Here is a 22,631-nt window from a genome sequence, read left to right as displayed (position 1 = left end):
ATAATATTTTTTATCATCAAAACCAACACAAAAGCAGATAACATTACCCAAATCCTTCAATCATTAATTATTAGCAAACATCCTGTCCTTCTGTGGAGGGTGTCCATCATTACAAAAATTTCTGGCATGTTGAACCAAATCAGCAATTAATTTATATATGAAAATGGAAGTAGAGAAACAAATTAGGAATGTGATCTTTTGTCTAGGCACAAACTATAAAGTGATCGAACCATGGCCATATGGAGCAATAACACTCAAACACATCATGTATGTGAATTAATCATGACATTGATAGCATTAGCCTCTATCAGAATCCAACTTGGGGAGCCGGCGCCGGTGTCGGGGCAAAGGAATCATCAAAAATTCCTGCAGAAACAATGGAACCAATTTGAGAGAAATACAAATAGGCAAGACAAGATGTAAGGTTTTGAAGTAGTAAAAAGCGATGACCCATCATTTTAATGGAACCCGAATTCAATTGAGTTGAATTGGTTTAGTTTTGTTTTATGATTGGATCTGTTTTGGATTCAAAATTATAGAGCCAGTCAAATCTAAATTTTTATAGAACTTTGAACCAATCCAACCCAGAAGTGACAACCAAAGAGCTGAAAGGAGGAATGGCACTGACCGCATAAGAGGAGGTTTGGCGGAGGAGGCCGCTCCTTGGCAGGATTGGGATCGTTGTCGAAAACTCTTATGTAGAGCTCTTGGCCCATGTACCAGTGCTTGAGGTGTTGCGATCTCAAGTTCCACATTCCTGGGTTGTCCAAGAAAGCATAAACCGCCGTCCACCGGCCTGGGTACACTTGCACCGTTGACCGAACAACAGGATCGAACAAGTTATAGCTGCTACGAGATTCCGGCGTCCATTCTCCATCGCCAAAGCCCACAACGTAGAACCCAAAGCCATCCAAGTGCCAAGAATCCATCACTTCCAGCTCGTTCTTGAAGACGATCTCCAGCCAACCTTTGTGGACGCCGCTCACCACAGAGATTCCATAAGCAGCAACGTCCTTGACGGAATGGATCGGTAATTGATCCAGCTGGTAAACACCAGAGCCATTGGCAAAGTGATCGGCTAGCTTCAATGGGGTATCTGGAGTGAGATAAGACACATTGTTCACGACGTAGCGTGAAGATCCATCTATTTCGGCTGCTGATGCGTGGAGAACAAAGGTCTGCGATAGGGTTACGTTGGTTACGTTGAAGGTTCCTTGTGGGTTCGGCCTCGCAGCTCCTGTAGTCAAGTTCCACCTGATCACAGAATAGATATATAACTATGAGATTTTCTCTTCTGAAAGTTTACTGGCAATGAATGGCAAATCCACCACCCGGGCTTAGCGAGTGCACTTTTTCATTAATATCATAAGGGCTGCATACGAGGGGGGAGCCTATTAAACATCAGGCAGGCTGGTTTGTATAGAATGTAAGGAGACTCGAGTTTATTTTTATAGAATTTTGTTGTGCTGTGCTTCAATCTTTGAGCTTGGCATTTCTATGTTAAACGAGCTTTTTTATTATAAATATATATATATATATAATATGTTCAATCTTTTATAAAATTCTCAAATGAATGTAGTGTTGGATTTTTGGCTCCTCCCAAGTCCCACATCGGTTGGGCAGTGGGAGGGAGGGCCATATTTGCATTATTTAAGCACCTCCCCCCTTTGTGTAATGTATCCCTTCAAGCATCCCAACAAGTGTGCATTTATTGCACTTGTACCCCCTCATTTTGTGTGTCTATTTCTCTTACACACTTTGTATTTTCTCTCTTTGATATTAGTGAAGATTTGGTGGTGTCCGAGGACGTAGGCCATATTGGTCGAACCTCGTTAATTTTTTGGTGTTCTGTTTATGTTTATATTCAATAGTTTTTGTCGGGTATTTTTTGGTGCTTTTGATTTTGGGGAAAATTGCCCGATTTTCCCAACAATTGGTATCAGAGCTCAAGGTTCTTAGTATGCTCTGTGGTTGCAGTTGAGTCTGATCTTCCACATCAGAAAAGATCCTTGTTTGGCCAAGTTTTTCTTAGTATGTTCTGTGGTTGCAGCTGTGTCTGATCTTCCACATCAGAAAAGATTTTTTTGGATTGTTCCGCTTTGATAACTATTGAATATAGAAGATGGCAGAGATGGCAGGCGAAAAGAGTTCAAAACAATCCATATCGGGAGCTTCTTCTTCGTCCACTTGGGCGAGGAATCTGGCGAATACAAGAATTGCAGTGGAGGTGTTTGACGGCTCGGGTCATTTCGGCATGTGGCAATGCGAGGTTCTAGACGCTCTTTTCCAGCAAGGTCTAGACATCGCCATTGAAGAAAAGAAACCAGAAGATGTTGAAGAAAAAGATTGGAAGACCATCAATCGATTGGCGTGTGGTACAATTCGATGATGCCTGTCCAGAGAGCAGAAGTATGCATTCTCGAAGGAAAATTCTGCCGGTATACTATGGAAGGCATTGGAGGAGAAATTTTTGAAGAAAAGCGGTCAGAATAAGCTCTACATGAAAAAGAGATTGTTCCGCTTTACTTATGTTCCTGGTACCACAATAAATGATCATATCACTACCTTTAATCAGTTGGTAGCTGATTTGATGAATTTAGATGAAACGTTCAAAGATGAGGATTTGGCTTTGATGCTGTTGGGATCCCTTCCCGAGGAGTTTGAATTTCTTGAGACGACTCTACTTCACGGGAAGGTTCAGGTATCTCTTAGTGAAGTTTGTGCTGCTTTGTATAGTTATGAGTTGAGAAAGAAAGATAAAAAGGAAACAACGCATGACGCAGCAGAAGCATTGATTGTAAGAGGCCGTTTGCAAAGCCAGAAGAAAGGAAAGAGAGGGAGGTCTAGTTCGAAACCCAGACCGAACAAAGATGAATGTGCCTTTTGTCGGGAGAAAGGCCACTGGAAGAAGGACTGCCCAAAGTTAAAAGCTAAGGGCAAATCTGACAAAGGGAAACCCGTCTCAAATATTGCTGAAGTTAATGATGAGGATTCAGACCTTTCATTAGTTCTTACGTCTTCAACAAGCTATTCTGGAGCTTGGCTTTTGGATTCGGGTTGCAGCCACCATATGTGTCCTAATCGGAATTGGTTCTTTGACTTTCAAGAACTTGATGGAGGAGTTGTTTACACAGCAAACAACACACCTTGTGAAACAAACGGAGTTGGCACAATCCATTTGAGGAATCATGATGAATCAACCAGAATATTGACAGATGTAAGATATGTGCCGAGTTTGACAAAGAATCTCATTTCTGTGGGAACATTGGAGTCCAAGGGATTGAAGGTAACTGCAGAAAATGGAGTTATGAAAGTGTTCTCTGGCGCACTTGTAATATTGAAAGGTATACGAAAGAAGAATAACTTGTATTACTATCAGGGTAATGCAGCCATTGGGACAACAGCAGCAATAGCTTCAGATGATGACAGGGATACAGAAGTAACCAAACTGTGGCATATGCGTTTGGGACATGCAGGTGAAAAATCTTTGCGAATTTTAGCCAAGCAAGGATTATTGGAAGGCGTCAAGACCTGCAAATTAGACTTCTGTGAGCACTGTATCAAAGGGAAGCAGACGAGAGTGAAGTTTGGCACTGCAATCCATGATACTAAGGGTATTCTGGATTATGTTCACTCAGATGTGTGGGGACCATCCAAGACAGCATCTATGGGAGGTAAACACTACTATGTAACCTTTGTTGATGATTATTCCCGAAGAGTATGGGTGTATTCTTTGAAGAAAAAGGATGAAGTGTTGGGATGTTTTCTTAAATGGAAAAATATGGTGGAAACTCAGACTGGCAGAAGGATCAAACGACTCAGAACAGATAATGGTGGTGAGTATAGAAATGATCCATTTGATAAGGTCTGTCAAGATGAAGGTATTGTTCGACACTTTACAGTTAGAGATACACCACAGCAGAATGGGGTGGCAGAACGCATGAACCGAACGTTGCTGGAGAAAGTTCGGTGTATGTTGTCCAATGCTGGGTTGGGCAGACAATTTTGGGCTGAGGCTGTGACTTATGCGAGTCATCTCATTAATCGATTGCCATCAACTGCTATTTGTGGAAAAACACCTTTCGAGGTATGGTCTGGAAAACCTGCTAATGATTATAATTCCTTACATGTTTTTGGTTCCACTGTATACTATCATGTTAAGGAATCCAAGTTGGATCCAAGAGCAAAGAAAGCTTTGTTCATGGGGATCACTTCTGGAATAAAGGGCTATCGACTCTGGTGTCCGGAATCGAAGAAGATAATCTTTAGTAGGGATGTTACTTTTGATGAATTTGCCATGTTGGAAAAAGTAACAAATGAAGTTGTGCAACAGTTTGATGATGCTCCACAACAGGTGGAGAATACTCCAAAACAGGTGGAGTTTGAAAGAAGAATTGACCCAGCAGTAAGTATCAAATTAGGTGGAGACACTCCTGCGGCAGAAGAGTCGTCAGATGAAGAAGAGGTTCCAACCCAAGAACCTCCACAGCAACAAGAATCAATAGCAACAAGAAGGCCACGACGAGAGATTCGAAAGCCTGCTCGATTTGTCGATTTGGTGGCCTATGCATCTCCAATTGTAAATGATGAAGTTTCTGCCACTTACAATGAAGCTGTCCAAAGTTCAGAAAATGAAAAGTGGAGGAAAGCTATGAATGAAGAAATGCAGTCCCTTAAGAAGAATGAGACATGGAGGCTTGCCAGCTTACCGAAGGGAAAGAAGGCAATTGGATGCAAATGGGTATATGCAAAGAAAGATGGATTTCCTGACAAGAATGATGTTCGCTACAAGGCAAGGTTGGTGGCTAAAGGCTACGCTCAGACGAAAGGTATTGATTATAATGAAGTGTTTTCTCCAGTTGTGAAACATTCTTCCATTAGAATTTTGTTGGCCTTGGTAGCGCAATTGAATTTGGAACTAGTTCAAATGGATGTGAAAACCGCGTTTCTACACGGTGACTTGGAAGAGGAAATCTATATGACTCAGCCAGAAGGATTCAGAGTTGCTGATAAAGAAAATTGGGTTTGCAAACTAAACAAATCGTTGTACGGATTGAAGCAATCTCCGAGACAGTGGTACAAGCGATTTGACAAGTTTATGTTGGGGCAGAGGTACACAAAAAGCAAATATGATCACTGTGTGTATTTACGTAAGCTACAAGATGGATCTTTTATTTATCTTCTCCTATATGTTGATAATATGCTGATAGCTTCAAAGAATAGTGGAGAAATTGAAAAACTGAAGACTCAGTTGAATAAGGAGTTCGAAATGAAAGATTTAGGTGAAGCCAAGAAGATTCTCGGCATGGAGATAATCAGAGACAAGAAAAGAGGAAGGCTTTGTTTGACTCAGAGAACATATCTGAAGAAAGTACTACAACGTTTCGGCACGAATGAAAAGTCAAAACCTGTGAGTACCTCGTTAGCTCCTCATTTCAAACTAAGTGCATCTTTATCTCCGAAGAGTGCTGCGGAACAGGAGTATATGTCAAAGGTTCCGTATGCAAAAGTTGTTGGTAGCTTGATGTATGCTATGGTGTGTACAAGGCCCGATATTTCACAGGCAGTTGGAGTTGTGAGCAGGTATATGCATGATCCTGGAAAGGAACATTGGCAAGCTGTGAAATGGATTCTACGGTATATTCTGAACACCGTAGATGTTGGCTTAGTATTTGAGCAGGATGAGAAAATGGATAATTGCATAGTTGGTTATTGTGATTCCGACTATGCTGGTGATATGGATAAACGTCGATCTACGACTGGTTATGTGTTCACATTAGCAAAGGCACCGGTCAGTTGGAAGTCTACCTTACAGTCTACAGTTGCTCTATCTACCACAGAAGCGGAGTACATAGCAGTTACAGAGGCTATGAAGGAGGCTATTTGGCTTTATGGGTTGCTTGATGAATTGGGAATTGGTCAGAAGTACATCAAGGTACATTGTGACAGTCAGAGTGCTATTCATTTAGCAAAGAACCAAGTTTATCATGCAAGGACGAAGCACATCGACGTAAGATATCATTTTGTACGGGAAATTCTAGAAGAATGAGAGATACAGATTCAGAAGATCCCAACTGCTGAAAATCCTGCTGATATGATGACTAAGGTTGTGACAGCAATCAAGTTCCAACATTGTTTGGACTTGATTTATATCCTTAGTATTTGAAGTTAGCGCTTCATAGCGCATTTGAAGACACCTACTGTTGATTGATTCTTTGAAGAGATTGTTGAGGACTTTGGTTGGGATTTGGGAGATTCGCCAAAGTGGAGATTTGTTGGATTTTTGGCTCCTCCCAAGTCCCACATCGGTTGGGCAGTGGGAGGGAGGGCCATATTTGCATTATTTAAGCACCTCCCCCCTTTGTGTTATGTATCCCTTCAAGCATCCCAACAAGTGTGCATTTATTGCACTTGTACCCCCTCATTTTGTGTGTGTATTTCTCTTACACACTTTGTATTTTCTCTCTTTGATATTAGTGAAGATTTGATGGTGTCCGAGGACGTAGGCCATATTGGTCGAACCTCGTTAATTTTCTGGTGTTCTGTTTATGTTTATATTCAATAGTTTTTGTCGGGTATTTTTTGGTGCTTTTGATTTTGGGGAAAATTGCCCGATTTTCCCAACATGTAGCTCCACCACTTGATACGGATCTATCTGAGTATTTTCATTTCTCAACTCTCTCAAATAAAGAATATTGTGTCACCTGATAGACTTGGCTTGGTTAACTGAAAATTCGATGTCAAAGGGGTCGGGCCCATTTGGGAGAGGCCCAGAAGGAGGTGTGACCGAATTGGCATAGTGCAGCAGCCCTTTGGCCACAAGAGAGCTGTTATCAGGAGCATCGAGCAGTTTTGGAGAGGCCATTATGTAATAGTCAGCTTCATCTTGACCGGCCGTGACAAGAACAGAGTAAGATTGGCCAACATGGACATCAAGAGAATCCAGAACGATCTGATTGGTGTAAGACCCTTCTGTTTCAACCAGCACCATAGGATGATTCTGAATCCTCAAGTTAAAGCTCAAAGCATTTCCAACATTCGTTATTCTGAATCGGTATGTCTTTCCTACATTGCATACCCATATATAAAATCATAAATAAATAAGTAAAATATAATAAAAAAAAAATAAGGTGTTTTGAGTGGAACGAGATTTATCCTCTCTTGAACTACTATTTCATCATAATTAAGCTTGCCTTTTGTGACAGTGAAGGACTCGTAGGCCTTTGAGGTTGCAAGGCCATAAGGGCCTTTCCCATTCATCAGTACCGCATCAGGGATATCACCGAAAGGAGTCATCTTGTTTTGCAGCCTTCCCCTACCCGTCTGTAATTAAATCAATTAATATATTGAAAATCTTTGACCGTAGACTATTAACGTGATGAAATTAAGTCGTGATAATTATAAACTGACCAACCTTGTAGTCAGTGTAAAACCAATCGCCGATGAGGAGGTCGAACTCGGCCTCGGGTTTGGGGAAGGGGATGTTGATGACATTCCTGTTGTTGACCCGAATGGGGCCGAATCCTCCAGCTGCCTTGTGGAAGTTGATGGATGGGAAGTAGAAGAAGCTGCCGATTTGGTCTTTGGTCTGGAACACATATGTCCAATTCTGGCCAGGTTTGATGGGGCAGTTTGTGCCAGACACCCCATCTTGCCATGAGTTTAGCCTCTGTTGTATGCCATTCCTGCACCGCCGTGTGTGTGGGTGTTTGTATTAACCCAAAAGCTGTTTGGAAGCTCAACTTTTGCATTACAATGTCGTAATTCGTTCCAAGGTAACTACAAGCATGCATCTAATGATCTAGTAAGAACCCACTTCAGCATATAAATCAATGCTAGAGCTTCACATTTCAACATTAATTTAGAGTTATTTCACTCCGCTCAGTAAGATCAAACATATCTTCAAAAAGTAAATAGTGTTTCTTTTTTTATGTTTTCACATACTCCCTCTACTAATTCAATCATCCAAATATATAAGTTATTTTTATGTTGAATTTGAATTTTGAAAAATTAAAGTAACTCATAGGGGCTTGTGTGGAAACTTGTAAAACTAAAGGAAGTTTGTGCAATGAACAAAAAACATAGAGATCTTCAAAAACATTACTAAATCATAGGGAATATCTTAACAAAGGATACAAACTTATAGGGAATTTGGTGCAATTTAACCTTAATTAAATTAAGTTTTAGTGTTCGAAACTCCTTATTTTGTGAGTTTGGGGCAAAGCCGACTGAGTATATAGACTTTATTTTTCCTTTTTTTATTAAAAACGATTTTTATAACTAATTAAAATTCATGACATTCTAATTATAAAAAAGTAACTTTAGTTAGCATCTTATTAAATTTGTGAAACAAGATGAGTAAAGCACTAAAATACCATGTTATCAGAAATGGTTCATCCAGATTGTTGAAGACATTCACGTGAACAACATCATTGGTGGTGGCATTGACCAGAGGTCCTGGGAAAACTCCATTGATGGTGATGATCTGTTCCACATATATATACAGATCAACTTATTTAAATCATAGAGTAGAAAATGAAGAAATAACTACACCAATTACATCTACAGCCTATTTAATTATGGATCAAAAACTGCTAAATTTCAGGTTTGGCACTTGAAGGGCATCCTTGATGAATTGGATTCAAAAACTGTTTTTAAAGAATTGGCACATAAAACAAATGACTATATATAATGCACAAGAAGAAATAATGCAATTATTTATATATATATATATATGGTGACATACAGGCTGCTGAATGGATAGGGGGTTGATAGTGGTATCAATGGAAACATCCCAGTCTAGGAAAATATCAGCTGCTTTTGCTGTGTTGATAATAAAGATGATCAGTAGTAGCAACCTGAAGAGGCCAAAGGAGGCCATTGGAAGACCTGGAAGCTTGCAATGAGGAGCTAGCATTTACACATACATGTATATGTATGTGTCTGTGTAGATGACTTGAAGAGAGAGAGACAGAGAGAGAGGTGGAGTTTCCTAAGAAAATACTTGTGAGAGAACAAGTACAGGTACAAGGATCATTTAGAATTTGGAGCTGCCAAGCCGTCCTGATGACATGCCGGCTGAGAAAAAGTCGCTACTTTTTGGGTTGCCATAGTTTGCAAGAGAGTGATTATATATTGCTGTCTTCTGTCTTGGGATAAATGTCATTATCCTATATAACCATTAGGACGCGAAGCTTAATTCTTCACGCTCCAGACTAATCAGCTAGCGATGATTCCAACAATTGGTGCTATTCTAGGACTAGCCAGTTCTTTTTTATTTTTTATTTTTTATTTCTTTTAGTAGGTAAACGATGCACAACCCTGCTTTTGATATGACAATTGGCAAACCCAATGGCTTTTACTTCCTTCTATTGCGACTAGGTTTCAGTACCTCTCTGTCCACAAGGTTCCTAACCATGGGTTTTAATTTGTTGCAGTGCCTTTACTCTCCACAAGCGGTAACATCTTCAGCAACAGTTGGGCTCATCTTCAGTTTCCTTCAAATTGTGAAGCTATGGTGGGGCTATAGTCTCTTCGTGATCATGTCCTCTCCAACCTTCTACTACTTGCCTGAGTCGTCTTATAATTTGACTTGAGAATTGGAACCCTAATGATTATTGGGGTGGGTCGGAAGTTCACGCTGGAGAGGGAGAAAGGGAAAGAATGATGAGAGAGGCGTCTAGGTTTTGTTCTGTAATGTCACTGACTTTCTACGAGGAAGAGGAAGAGAGAGAGGAACCAGCAATGCATCTTGGTAGATTTCAATGAACCTAGTGAAGTGATAGGTTCATCGCAATCCCATTGAGATGTTGATGTTAGGTTTCTGGTAAGCCAAAGAGAGAGCAATAGCAATAGATAAAGATAAAAGAAAGAAAGGATGGGATCAGAAGTATGGCAAAGGAAAAGTCTAGAGAGCCAGACATGTTTCTCGACAGGGTTATCGAAAAGGAACAAGAAGACAAAATTGCCCCGCCGACTTTACAAATTTATAAAGTGGGCTACTGTTTGCTCTCTCTCCTCCCGTGGTCGGCCATTGCCTCACAGCTGCCTTCGCCTCGTTGTCATGCCGTCATCGTCTCGCTGTCATCGCCTTCCCTCGATCACCTCATTGCCATTGTCTCGCCGATGGCAACGAGGCGACGACGGAATGGCAACAAGGCGAAGACAGTGGTGAGACGGCGACCATGGGAAAGGAGAAGAGAGAGCACTAGTGGTCTACTTTGCAAATTTGCAAAGTGGGCAGGGGCAATTTCATCTTCTTTCCCTCTTTCTATAAGTCTCTCTGTCACCTTCTCTGGCCCTGTAGAACGACTCATGGCACAATAATAAAGTATTTGAAATTTCACATAAAGTATCGAATTTTGAATTAGTGTGACCTTTTGAAAAATAAAATTATTGTTGGAATGCAGTAGTTTGCTGGAAAATAGTAATAAGACTGAAAGACAAGTCTCACATAAATTGCGTCAAATATCTAGCTCTAAGTGTATATAGATTATAACCGCATCTGAATTTATTCGGAGGTGCATTAGAGGGAAATGTCACCGTCTATGAGAATTAGTCCGGCAAAATTCGAACACTCCGGGTGAATTGTTATGAGTATTTCTCAGAAAAAGCTAAGTAGGCTGGTCTCGACCCAACAGGTAGGCCCAATCGCCTAAAGCCCAATAGACCCAACAGCCAAGCTCGTTAGAGCAAATTCACGCATTGCTGAAACTTGAGCTCAAGTCGCGGATCTTAGTGAGTTCCCAACAATGCTTCCAGTGAGCTCTCAGCAATATACCCAACGAGCTCCCAACGATCCCTCTAGCTCATTGACCAACAGTGTAACGTCCCGCTTTTTCAAGCATTAAATAACTTAGGAATTTCGGGAATAAATTTTTTTTTTTTTTTTATAAAACCATCTCCCGACAATCCTGTTTTACCTTCTCAACACACTAAATAAGAATCAATAAGTTAAGACAAGTAAGCATCATAATTGCGGAAGCTTGAAATCGAAACCTGATATGGTACATAATCAATTTCACTTTATAACAGTATAAGAATCCATACCATACATTAACATCATATCCTCAATATTGAAATACATAAATACATGGAGATTCCAAAATATTCTAACAAGACTAATCATCAATAAAGCATCAGCTAAAACATATCCGAGTCAGCTGGCTGAATCCATCGGCCACGCCACCACGTGTCGTCTTATCTCAACCTGCTCTTTGCCTAAGCTGCAAGTCTAAACTGGAACGTAGAATGTTCCAGGGGCATAACCCATTAGAAGATGAAACTTCTAATGAGGGTCCAAAACATATATATACGAATGCATGATGCAATAACATGAACAACATTTGCCCTTAATATAACTTCCCAGGCCCACCAGGCCGACACGGAATCTTAGGCAAATCCCGAACCTCTGTAGAATAAGCCTAACGTTATTCCATCATTGCCTTAGGGGAATTATGGCTACATTCTGGGGCGACATCCCGTTCCCATGCACAAATATCAATATGACAATAATATCGTGTCATGCAATTATCACGACTTTCCATGTAATATGACAAAAAGAATCATATCTTTCGTAAATATTATGCATATATAAGCAATCATATCTTTCATAAATATCATGCATAATAAACAATCATATTATGCGGGATAGGAAAAACTCACAAAACATGTTTTGGATAAAATTATTCACTTTTAGCACGAAATTCGAACTTCCTTGAAAAACGTGTATCGCCTCGATATGCGTGCCCCGCCTCGATTTTCTTGCTAACTCTCAAAAGTTGCACCAATCACATCATTTCGATTATCTCAAACATAAAAATGATAGTTATTACTAAATATTCTCAATATTCCATTTATTTCCTATTTTCCTTCATTTTCTTTCATTTTTCCTTCAAAAAATCCCAATAAATACATCGAGACTATTTTCTCAAATCTATCTTCACATCAATTCATAATAGACTATAAACTTCCAAGGAAAAATACTGAACTTACCCGGATGTTATGTTTTTACGCAAAACGAGGTTCTTTGATGCTAAACCGAGACATTGGGAACCTGAACTTCAAAACTTTTTGTATAGACCTCCATAAAATATTTTTCTATATTTTTTTTTTCATTTTTTCTGAATTTTTCCAGAAGCCCACACGCGTCTGCACGTGTTTAGGGCAAGTGGCGCGCATGAAGCACCAGCGCGTGACCAGCAAGCGCCGGTCGTCTTCTCCGGCAAACTTTTTTCGGCGACGGCCGATTGCTACACCCCTCGAAAGCCCTCCTTAAGTCGATCAAGATGGCATGTTTTGGTGCTCGAAATGAGACCCGAAAGTGCTCCGACCGGCCGTTTACAGTCTCGGCCTTGCCGCCTGCTTCGATTTTCCGATCAGGCCTTGAAAACCCATCAAACCACCACCAAAATGCTTGAAAATTTCCAGAAATCATCTACTCCTCATAGGCAACAAAATCCCCTTATTTTGGTCGCTCAATTCGTTCAAAAATGACCTCAATTTGAAACCAACTTCCTTCTCAGATTCGGCCTTCATTGACGCCTATTTATAGGCCATTTCGATCCTTCAAAAGCTCGATCTCGACCAACCCAACTCTCCTAGAGTCTCTACTTACCCCAAGTCGGTCCAAAAACCCACCGAAATGCTCTATTTTTCGCGATCAAAATGGGTAAACTTTCAGCCACTTTCGACCGAAAGTTAACTCGATTCCGACGGGATTTTGGCCATTTGTTGGCCAAAAATCTCGTCTTGGCCTTGCCCCCGAGGTCCCCCAGCCCTTTCCTAGTGTCTCCCATGGCTAAATTCGGCGACGAGATGGCTGGTCGACCATGGTTGCTTAGGATTTTCTTAAAATTGCATTTTAGCCCCTTGCATCTTGGCTTTCTCACTTTAACCCATTTTTACAAAGTCCCTCAACTTTTCATAATTTCCATTAAGACCCTCAAGTCTTAAAACATTCATTTGACCGCCGAAAATTCCAAGAAATTATCGTTTTGACCTCCCTCTGGTAATTTCAAAAAACTGCACTTTGGCCCGAATCTTTATTTTAGCCCTAAACCTCTTCATTTCTTCTTGAAACCACTGAAGGGTTGTTCCTTATGAAAAACTGAAGGCTATTCAAGCTTCCGTTGACTTCTCGGAAGTCGTCTGTAATAATTTCGTATTGCAGCCTAATTGGCAGCTGCATTTTAACTGTATCGAAAATCGTTCCTGATCCGATTTCTTTCGGCACTATAAATTCTATCTCGGGGTGCTTGTTAATGCCACGTAATTTTTCTTTGGCATCTTAGCTCCAGGGCACTCTTTGCAGTCGATTCAGTCATTTTTTTTGGGTTATTCAAATACTAATCTTCTCTGAAATCCCATTTTTCTAATAAATTGCTTATTCTTAATTAGTCCAAATTTCTCGGGTATTACATTCGCCCCTCCTTAAAGAAATTTCGGCCTCAAAATTTTCATCTGACCGTTAAGGTAACTAAGACAATACATAGCTTATTACCCGAATACTTCAAATCAAATGTCCATTTGGTCCTTGACAAATACTTCAATTTGAATTTCTTACACGTCCGATGCTTACAACCATGCCATGTCATTTACATAATTTTCTGTTGTGTCTCTTTACAGACGACCACATATCTTCCCACATCCTAGGCACACACATCCTACCCCGAAACTTTTCAGAATGCCATCTTGCATCTCAAAAATCATAACCCTTGGGCTAACCACAATCATCAATAACACTCATCAATCACACATGCTTTTCGTATCTCGTTCATCAGATCCAGCTAAACAACCAGGCTAGTGTTAAAAACAGACGATCCTTTTGGCACTATACTCATAGTAGCAGGCCAACAAGCCTCCAACATCTGACACTCACAGCTATCCACCTAGGTCATGCATCAGGCACTTCTTTGCCACACCCCGGGTGATACGAAGTAGTGTAGTCGTAGTCGTCAAGGAATTCCATCCACCGTCGCTACCTCTCGTTTAGCTCTTTCTACGAGAACCCATACTTTAGGCTCTTCGTGGTTCGTGAGCACATCAATTGTCCCATCATTTTGGTAGTGTCTACATAGCCTCAAGAGTACATACCACATCTACTAGCTCTAAGTCATACACCGAGTAGTTTTCTTTGTGCCTTGGTGTAATCCACACCCGAAACTTTTAAGAATGCCATCTTGCATCTCAAAAATCATAACCCTTGGGCTAACCACAATCATCAATAACACTCATCAATCACACATGCTTTTCGTATCTTGTTCATCAGATCTAGCTAAACAACCAGGCTAGTGTTAAAAACAGACGATCCTTTTGGCACTATACTCATAGTCAGCAGGCCAACAAGCCTCCAACATCTGACACTCACAGCTATCCACCTAGGTCATGCATCAGGCACTTCTTTGCCACACCCTGGGTGATACGAAGTAGTGTAGTCGTAGTCGTCAAGGAATTCCATCCATCGTCGCTACCTCTCATTTAGCTCTTTCTGCGAGAACCCATACTTTAGGCTCCTCGTGGTTCGTGAGCACATCAAATGTCCCATCATTTTGGTAGTGTCTCCATAGCCTCAAGAGTACATACCACATCTACTAGCTCTAGGTCATACACCGAGTAGTTTTATTTGTGCCTTGGTGTAATCCACACGTGATGATTTGGTCATGTTGCATTAACACGCAACTCGATCCCTTGAGCTATCTCAAACTCTCATTGCACCCGGCAGATTATTCTCATTAGATTTTTCTCACGATTCCTATTATAGGCATAACTATTTCAAAGTGTCCAATCACGACCTTCTGACAACAGCTTGCCAAAACACCTTATTTGAAACATCTTAGCATTCTATTTCGAAATCTGGTTCGCAAAAATTTCATTTCGAACCCTACGTTGTTCCATGTTTCGAAACATAGGGTTGAGACTATAAATACCCGAAGAGCCTCGAACTCAACTTTTGCGTGTCCGAATAATTTTTTTCTTTCTTTCCGAAATCTCCGGAACAATAAAACATTTTTTTCCCATAAAGAAAATTATTTTTCTTTTTTTTTTATTTTCTTATTTCTTCATATTCTTTCTTCTTCTTCTTCTTCTTCTTCTTCTTCTTCTTCTTCTTCTTCTTCTTCCTTCCTTCTTTCTTCTGCAACGCACCGACCCTGCGCGAGAATCGCCGCCGCCGCCTTCTAGCATCGCTGCCACCCCCAACGGCCGTCGCTGCCCCCTCCACAATCACCTGCTTCGCCATCGGCCGCGAGCCACCGTGCGGCTTCTCCGCGCCCCAGCCGCCGATCGCAGCTCCTCCCCGCCATCATCGCCGGCCCAATCGGCCCTCGCATCGGCCAGATCCGGCACGCCGCCGTGGCCGCTTGCTCCACCACGCAGCTGCAGGCCACCGCCCGGCCTTCCTCGGCTACCACTGCTACTGTCGCCATCCCTACCGCTGCTGCCGTTGCTGCCAGATCCAGGTTGATCCGACCTGACTCGGCCCGACCCAACTCGGCCCGCTTCAGGTTTTACCCATCCTTGATTCGACCTATTTTATCTGACCCATATCTGTTTTGACCTATCCATTTAGATCTGACCCATATCTGATTTGTCCAAATCTAAGCCAAAACCTAGATCTATTATGCCAGTGTTCAACCTGTTTCGATGCGGTGCCTGCCGAGTTTTGAGGAGATAGTGTTCTCTGTTAGAACGGGAGGTGCTATGGCACACACCAAGATGGGGTGAATTGGTTATATTAAAAATTGAAGTAGAGAAACAGATATATCAACCGTGTAAAAATAATCTTGTTTTGTGAAAAGTAAATATGAAATCTTATGAATGAATGAATGAATTAAGTAGGGATAAAAATGCTAACATGAACAAATAAAAACAGGAAGCACAGAAGACAAAAGATTTATAATGGTTCGGCTTTCCAAGTCTAGTCCACTACCTTAGCTACCCACTAAGGATTTTGAAACCAATTCACTATCAACCCCCTACTCAACCCAAGTAGGTCCTCTAGTCCGTGACTAGGAAAAACTTACAAACCTCCCAATATAATGGGCCCTTTAGCTTACGCTAGGATAATAACAGTAATCGTGAAGATGAGAGTCTAAGAGTACAAACTCTTAGTTACAAGCTCTCTCCAACTGATAAATTTAGGCTTACAATGAATGTAACAGTGTATACAAAGCCTCAGAAATGTAAATACAGAGAGAGAAGATATTAATCGCTCGATGTAAAAATGAAAGCTCGGTGGTTGAAGATATTAAATGTTTTCCAACAATCTTCAATCGATTCTCCCAACCCATATTTATAGTTGATGGTAGATAGATCCAAAAATCCGACCGTTGTGGTGGTTGGGCGAGCATTAAATGCGCCAAAAACTAGCCGTTGTAATTTTCTGTGAAACACATAGTCGACAGATCAAATAGGTTAGTCGACTATTTTATCAAATAAAGCTAGCCATAGTCGACAGATAGAAAAGCATAGTCGATTATCTTATAACACAAAAATCTCATAGTCGACAAATCCTTTTACATAGTCGACAAATCAAAAATTACAAAGAAAATTTTGAAATTCATGAACAAACATAGTCGACAGATGAAATAGCATAGTCGACTATCCTTTCACAATAGTCGACAGACGCAAAAATAGTTGACAGATGCAAGATATAGTCGACAGACTGAACAAGCATAGTCGACTATCCTTATGCATAGTCGACAGCACTAAACAACATAGTCGACTATCTTTTTGGAAAATCTGGAAACTTGACAGATAACATGAGAAGCACACTTGATTAATACAAGACATCACCACATATTTACATTTCTTTAGTTTAAGTAAATGTCCTCATTTTGTTTAATTTATATTTTACCTTCCATTTACTTTAATACATAAATGTAAATAAGAAAGTACCCACCATTTGGATTCAATAAAAATATCAAAAAAAAATCAAAATCCATAAAAATAAAAAAGTAGAATTTGGATTTTAGTAGGAACTTAGGATTTTGCGATTTTACCACCTCCAAGATATACACTTTTTATTTCTTGAAAAATTCGTTAAAAATCATTTTATCACTAATGAATGTTAGCTATTGAATTACCGGGAGTTAGTTTTCTAAAAAGGAAACATTTTCATATATGTCTCCTTATAAGGTGCTAGTCTTCCAGACTTAGAAAAATATTGAAGCGTTATCAAAACGAGTTTCAAGACATGATGCATGAACTAAAGGATTTTTTCATACGATTAAGTTTCAAGCCAAAACCTTTCATGCATATTTCAAAATATGAAAAACTTATATTGAAAACCTTTCATTTGAATTTCTAGTTGGTCTTTTGCCTTAGAACAATTTTAGCTTTATGTTGACCAACGACTTCAAAGCTAATTCAAAAAACATTTTAGGATATTTTATCATAATACATGTTTATTCACATCTCCATGTAAAAGAATATAAATCATTTGGTTTTCATTTTAACAAAGTATTTGAAATTGATTTTTGTTGAAAACCATAAACTTGACTCATGACTTGGGGATAAAACACGATATTGTTTTTCATCATCAAAACTAAACAAAAGGGTAGAACATCATTCTCCACACTATATCTTTGCTCCTTATTTCTGTCATGAGGCATTCGCTCATTTTGCTGCCATCCACAACATTTTTGGTGCCAGAATTGCCTCCATCCTCCTGGTTCATCTTCCAGTAAGTGACCGGCTTGTAGCTGTTATGACACTCTTATTTGAAGCTCAAGCCCGGCTTCAGAATCCTGTTTATAGCTGTGTATCTCACATTTTAGCCCTTCAGTAACAGATTAGTGACTTGCAAGCCCATCGAGCTTATTTGCAAAATTCACTATTTGCATATTATTCCTTGCATCCCCAACCTGTTCCTCAACCTGTTCAAAACCTAATCTGGAATTTCGATCTTCCTATCATCCTAGAGGATGTCCCTTATCCCAATGTCCCAGAGACTACTCTTCCACCTTACCCTGGTGAAGCCAGCAGTAGCCAGATGCCACCCCCAGATGACATCGATGAGTTGGGACCTGTCGTGTTTGGCAACCATCGTCATCACTGAGCATCGGCATTATCATTAGTTTTATGGTTTCCTTTTTCCTTTTAGTAATTGTACGGCTTGATTTATTGTAATCGTTTGGACATATGGAATGTATATTATGCTTTGGATGCTTTAACGTTCCATTCCCTTGTCTTACCTCCGATTGTATATTGATCATCAAATATCTTAGCCTCTTGTAGCTGTTTTAATAATTCATCAAATCGAGATGAAAACATCAGCTCTTAATTATCACCTGATAATTCACATCCTTAATCAAGTCACACATGGCTAAGCATCCAATATCCTCAAGCTATCATTAACAGTTTCATCATTAAGAAATAATCCCGTTAAATCTTCCGAGAATATATCTTAGTTATTTTTCATTTTTCTTACGGCTTTTCACCGACCACAAGTGCCTATACCTTATAACAATAGGCTTATCATTTTCATAACTTGCTGACATCATTTTAATGGTCGTCCAGTTATATATATCTCAATTTGCCTACTGGTCTACCTAGACCAGTCGTCTAATCATATGAGAGTTTCATTCTAAAATTTGAAAATCTCGAATCTTTAATCGATTTGGGTCTGCAGCTTCCCTTATTGCGACTCGTCATCTCGGCACACCTGCCGTCACTTGATTTCCTCGATCCCGTCATCCAATCCTTACTGGATTTCTTCATGAAACCCTAAAGTTCCATCACGAATCCCTAGATCCTCAAGAAATTCCTCAAGAATCTCAAATCACTTTATCTCTGAAAATCCTGAATCAGATTACGATATCTGGTTCTAATCACTTTTTGTGAACTCGATTTCCTTGCAATTATGGCTCTCAATTCACCGCTTATCATAGCGCTTCCGAGTTCATCTTGTCTGGTTGACCACCGATAACTTTACCTGATTCCATGGATCCATCTGACACGTTGAACCGTAGTCGCAACCTCTACTGACTAAGACTCCTCATCATTCCTTGTCCCTGTCATGAGTCCAACTCCTTCTACAAGAATATTCATTCTAGGCCCTCGAGCCTCCCATTGCTTGTCGTGTCATCATCCCCAAAGATGACCACGAACCTCGATGTAATCCTTTAAATAGGACACTCGGTCCATATTCAACTCATCTTACCTTAAGTTAATTTCCTAGGTTTCCAGCCTCGGTCAACAATAACTAGTGGCACACCTCACATCTTAGACCTCTGGAATTTGGAATTCTCCACAAGGTACAAACCCTACTGTGTTACCCCAGATTTTCAGCATCTGATCGTCTTCTCGGCAGTTCACTAAGCAACTTAGACCCTGGGTCCCAGACCCATACTACAAGACAGTTTACAAGCTTCCCCGGTACGTTGATCATAAGCTCATTACAAGCCTTCTGCCTTGGTTCCTAGATCCAGATCTATCACTGTGAACACCCATCCAGCTGTGTCGCCACGCTGCTAGGGTTTCTTTATCTTGTCTTTACGAGTCACATTGGTTGCACCACCTTTAGTTCATCATTTGACGCGTTCACGCGTCATCATTTGGCCTCTTGTTCGATCCAATCTGATGGATCCCTTATCCGTACATCATATTTTCTAGATGTTAAATGATCCTCGAAAATCCTTATCTTTTGATCCTTAATCTTGACAACTAAGCCATCAGACTAATCTTACGCTAGCTTCTATCAGGCATTCTACTATTCACCAAGAATAGTAATCATCTACTGAAATAGTGTCTGCTCGTGAATAGTGCACCAGGTAAGTTCCTAGGAAAGAGAGGTGGGTCACAAACGGACACACTTAAGTACCAAGTCTTTCCTTAGCCAGAACTTTCCTAGACATGCACTTCCACTACACCATACTTATCCAGTAACCGTTAACACCCAAATCTTACGGTGGCTTTGCTTATCTAGCCACATGCAATATTTTCCTTAGGTTCGCTCTAATATCGACCATACTAAATTCACTCAAGGCTCAGACATTTCCTATGTCTTTAACAATTATGCTCTGATACCAACTGTAACGCCCCGCTTTTTCGAGCATTAAATAACTTAGGAATTTCGGGAATAAATTTTTTTTTTTTTTTTTATAAAACCATCTCCCGACAATCCTGTTTTACCTTCTCAACACACTAAATAAGAATCAATAAGTTAAGACAAGTAAGCATCATAATTGCGGAAGCTTGAAATCGAAACCTGATATGGTACATAATCAATTTCACTTTATAACAGTATAAGAATCCGTACCATACATTAACATCATATCCTCAATATTGAAATACATAAATACATGGAGATTCCAAAATATTCTAACAAGGCTAATCATCAATAAAGCATCAGCTAAAACATATCCGAGTCAGTTTGCTGAATCCATCGGCCACGCCACCACGTGCCGTCTTATCTCAACCTGCTCCTTGCCTAAGCTGCAAGTCTAAACTGGAACGTAGAATGTTCCAGGGGCATAACCCATTAGAAGATGAAACTTCTAGTGAGGGTCCAAAACATATATATACGAATGCATGATGCAATAACATGAACAACATTTGCCCTTAATATAACTTCCTAGGCCCACCAGCTCGGCACGGAATCCTAGGCAAATCCCAAACCTCTACAGGATAAGCCTAACGTTATTCCATCATTGCCTTAGGGGAATTATGGCTACATTCTGGGGCGACATCCCGTTCCCATGCACAAATATCAATGTGACAATAATATCGTGTCATGCAATTATCACGACTTTCCATGTAATATGACAAAAAGAATCATATCTTTCGTAAATATTATGCATATATAAGCAATCATATCTTTCATAAATATCATGCATAATAAACAATCATATTATGTGGGATAGGAAAAACTCACAAAACATGTTTTGGATAAAATTACTCACTTTTAGCACGAATTTTGAACTTTCTCGAAAAACGTGCATCGCCTCGATATGCGTGCCCCACCTCGATTTTCTTGCCAACTTTCAAAAGTTGCACCAATCACACCATTTCTATTACCTCAAACATAAAAATGATAGTTATTACTAAATATTCTCAATATTCCATTTATTTCTCATTTTCCTTTATTTTCTTTCATTTTTCCTTCAAAAAATCCTAATAAATACATCGAGACTATTTTCTCAAATCTATCTTCACATTAATTCATAATAGACTATAAACTTCTGAGGAAAAATACTGAACTTATCCGGATGTTGCGTTTTCACGGAAAATGAGGTTCTTTGATGCTAAAACCGAGACATTGGGAACCCGAACTTCAAAACTTTTTGTACAGACCTCCATAAAATATTTTTCTCTATTTTTTTTGCATTTTTTCCAAATTTTTCCAGAAGCCCACGCGCCCACACGCGCCTGCACGCGTTTAGGGCAAGTGGCGTGCGTGAAGCACCAGCACGTGACTGGCACGCGCCGGTCGTCTTCTCCGGCCAACTTTTTTCGGCGACGGCCGATTGCTACACCCCTCGAAAGCCCTCCTTAAGTTGATCAAGATGGCATGTTTTGGTGCTCGAAAGGAGACCCAGAAGTGCTCCGACCGGCCGTTTACAGTCTCGGCCTTGCCGCCCGCTTCGATTTTCCGATCAGGCCTTGAAAACCCATCAAACCGCCACTAAAATGATTGAAAATTTTCAGAAATCATCTACTTCTCATGGGCAACAAAATCCCCTTATTTTGGTCGCTCAATTCGTTTAAAAATGGCCTCGATTTGAAGCCAATTTCCTTCTTAGATTCGGCCTTCATTGACGCCTATTTATAAGCCATTTCGATCCTTCAAAAGCTCAATCTCGACCAACCCAACTCTCCTAGAGTCTTTACCTACCCCAAGTCGGTCCAAAAACTCACAGAAATGCTCTATTTTTAGCGATCAAAGTGGGGAAACTTTCGGCCACTTTCGACAGAAAGTTAACTCGATTCCGACGCGATTTTGGCCACTTGTTGGCCAAAAATCTCGTCTTGGCCTTGCCCCCGAGGTCCCCTACCCCTTTCCTCGTGTCTCCCATGGACGAATTTGGCGACGGGATGGCTGGTCGGCCATGGTTGCTTGGGATTTTCTTAAAATTGTATTTTAGCCCCTTGCATCTTAGCTTTCTCACTTTAACCCATTTTTACAAAGTCCCTCAACTTTTCATAATTTCCATTAAGACCCTCAAGTCTTAAAACATTCATTTGACCCCCGAAAATTCTAAGAAATTATCGTTTTGACCTCTCTGGTAATTTCAAAAAACTGTACTTTGGCCCGAATCTTTATTTTGGCCCTAAACCTCTTCGTTTCTTTCTGAAACCACTGAAGGGTTGTTCCTTATGAAAAATCGAAGCCTATTCAAGCTTCTGTTGACTTCTCGGAAGTCGTCTATAATAATTCGGTATTGGAGCCTAATTGGCAGCTGCATTTTAATTGTACCGAAAATCGTTCCTGATCTGATTTCTTTCGCCACTATAAATCCTATCTTGGAGTGCTTGTTAATGCCACGTAATTTTTCTTTGGCATCTTGGCTCCATGACACTCCTTACAGTCGATTCAGTCATTTTTTGGGGGTTATTCAGATACTAATCTTCTTTGAAATCCCATTTTTCTAATAAATTACTTATTCTTAAGTAGTCCAAATTTCTCGGGT

The 22,631-nt window shown here is 40.3% G+C and overlaps 1 protein-coding gene across 1 annotated transcript; it reads right to left on the bottom strand.

Moving 5' to 3' along the window:
• Positions 1 to 307: 307 nt before the first annotated feature.
• On the bottom strand, positions 308 to 15,425 carry LOC127805602 (monocopper oxidase-like protein SKU5). Its single transcript, XM_052342352.1, has 8 exons — positions 15,227 to 15,425; positions 8,747 to 8,910; positions 8,376 to 8,485; positions 7,415 to 7,685; positions 7,194 to 7,323; positions 6,705 to 7,065; positions 629 to 1,254; positions 308 to 366 (listed from the first exon to the last, which is right to left on the bottom strand). The coding sequence occupies exons 1-8, from the start codon at positions 15,423 to 15,425 to the stop codon at positions 308 to 310; spliced, it is 1,920 nt and encodes a 639-aa protein (XP_052198312.1).
• Between the last annotated feature and the right edge of the window lie 7,206 nt (positions 15,426 to 22,631).

This window comes from Diospyros lotus, chromosome 7 (genome assembly GCF_014633365.1).
Source record: "Diospyros lotus cultivar Yz01 chromosome 7, ASM1463336v1, whole genome shotgun sequence".
NCBI classification, from domain to species: domain Eukaryota; kingdom Viridiplantae; phylum Streptophyta; class Magnoliopsida; order Ericales; family Ebenaceae; genus Diospyros; species Diospyros lotus.
The sequence above is the reverse complement of the archived record's forward strand: the minus strand, read 5'-3'. Positions and strand labels throughout refer to the sequence as shown.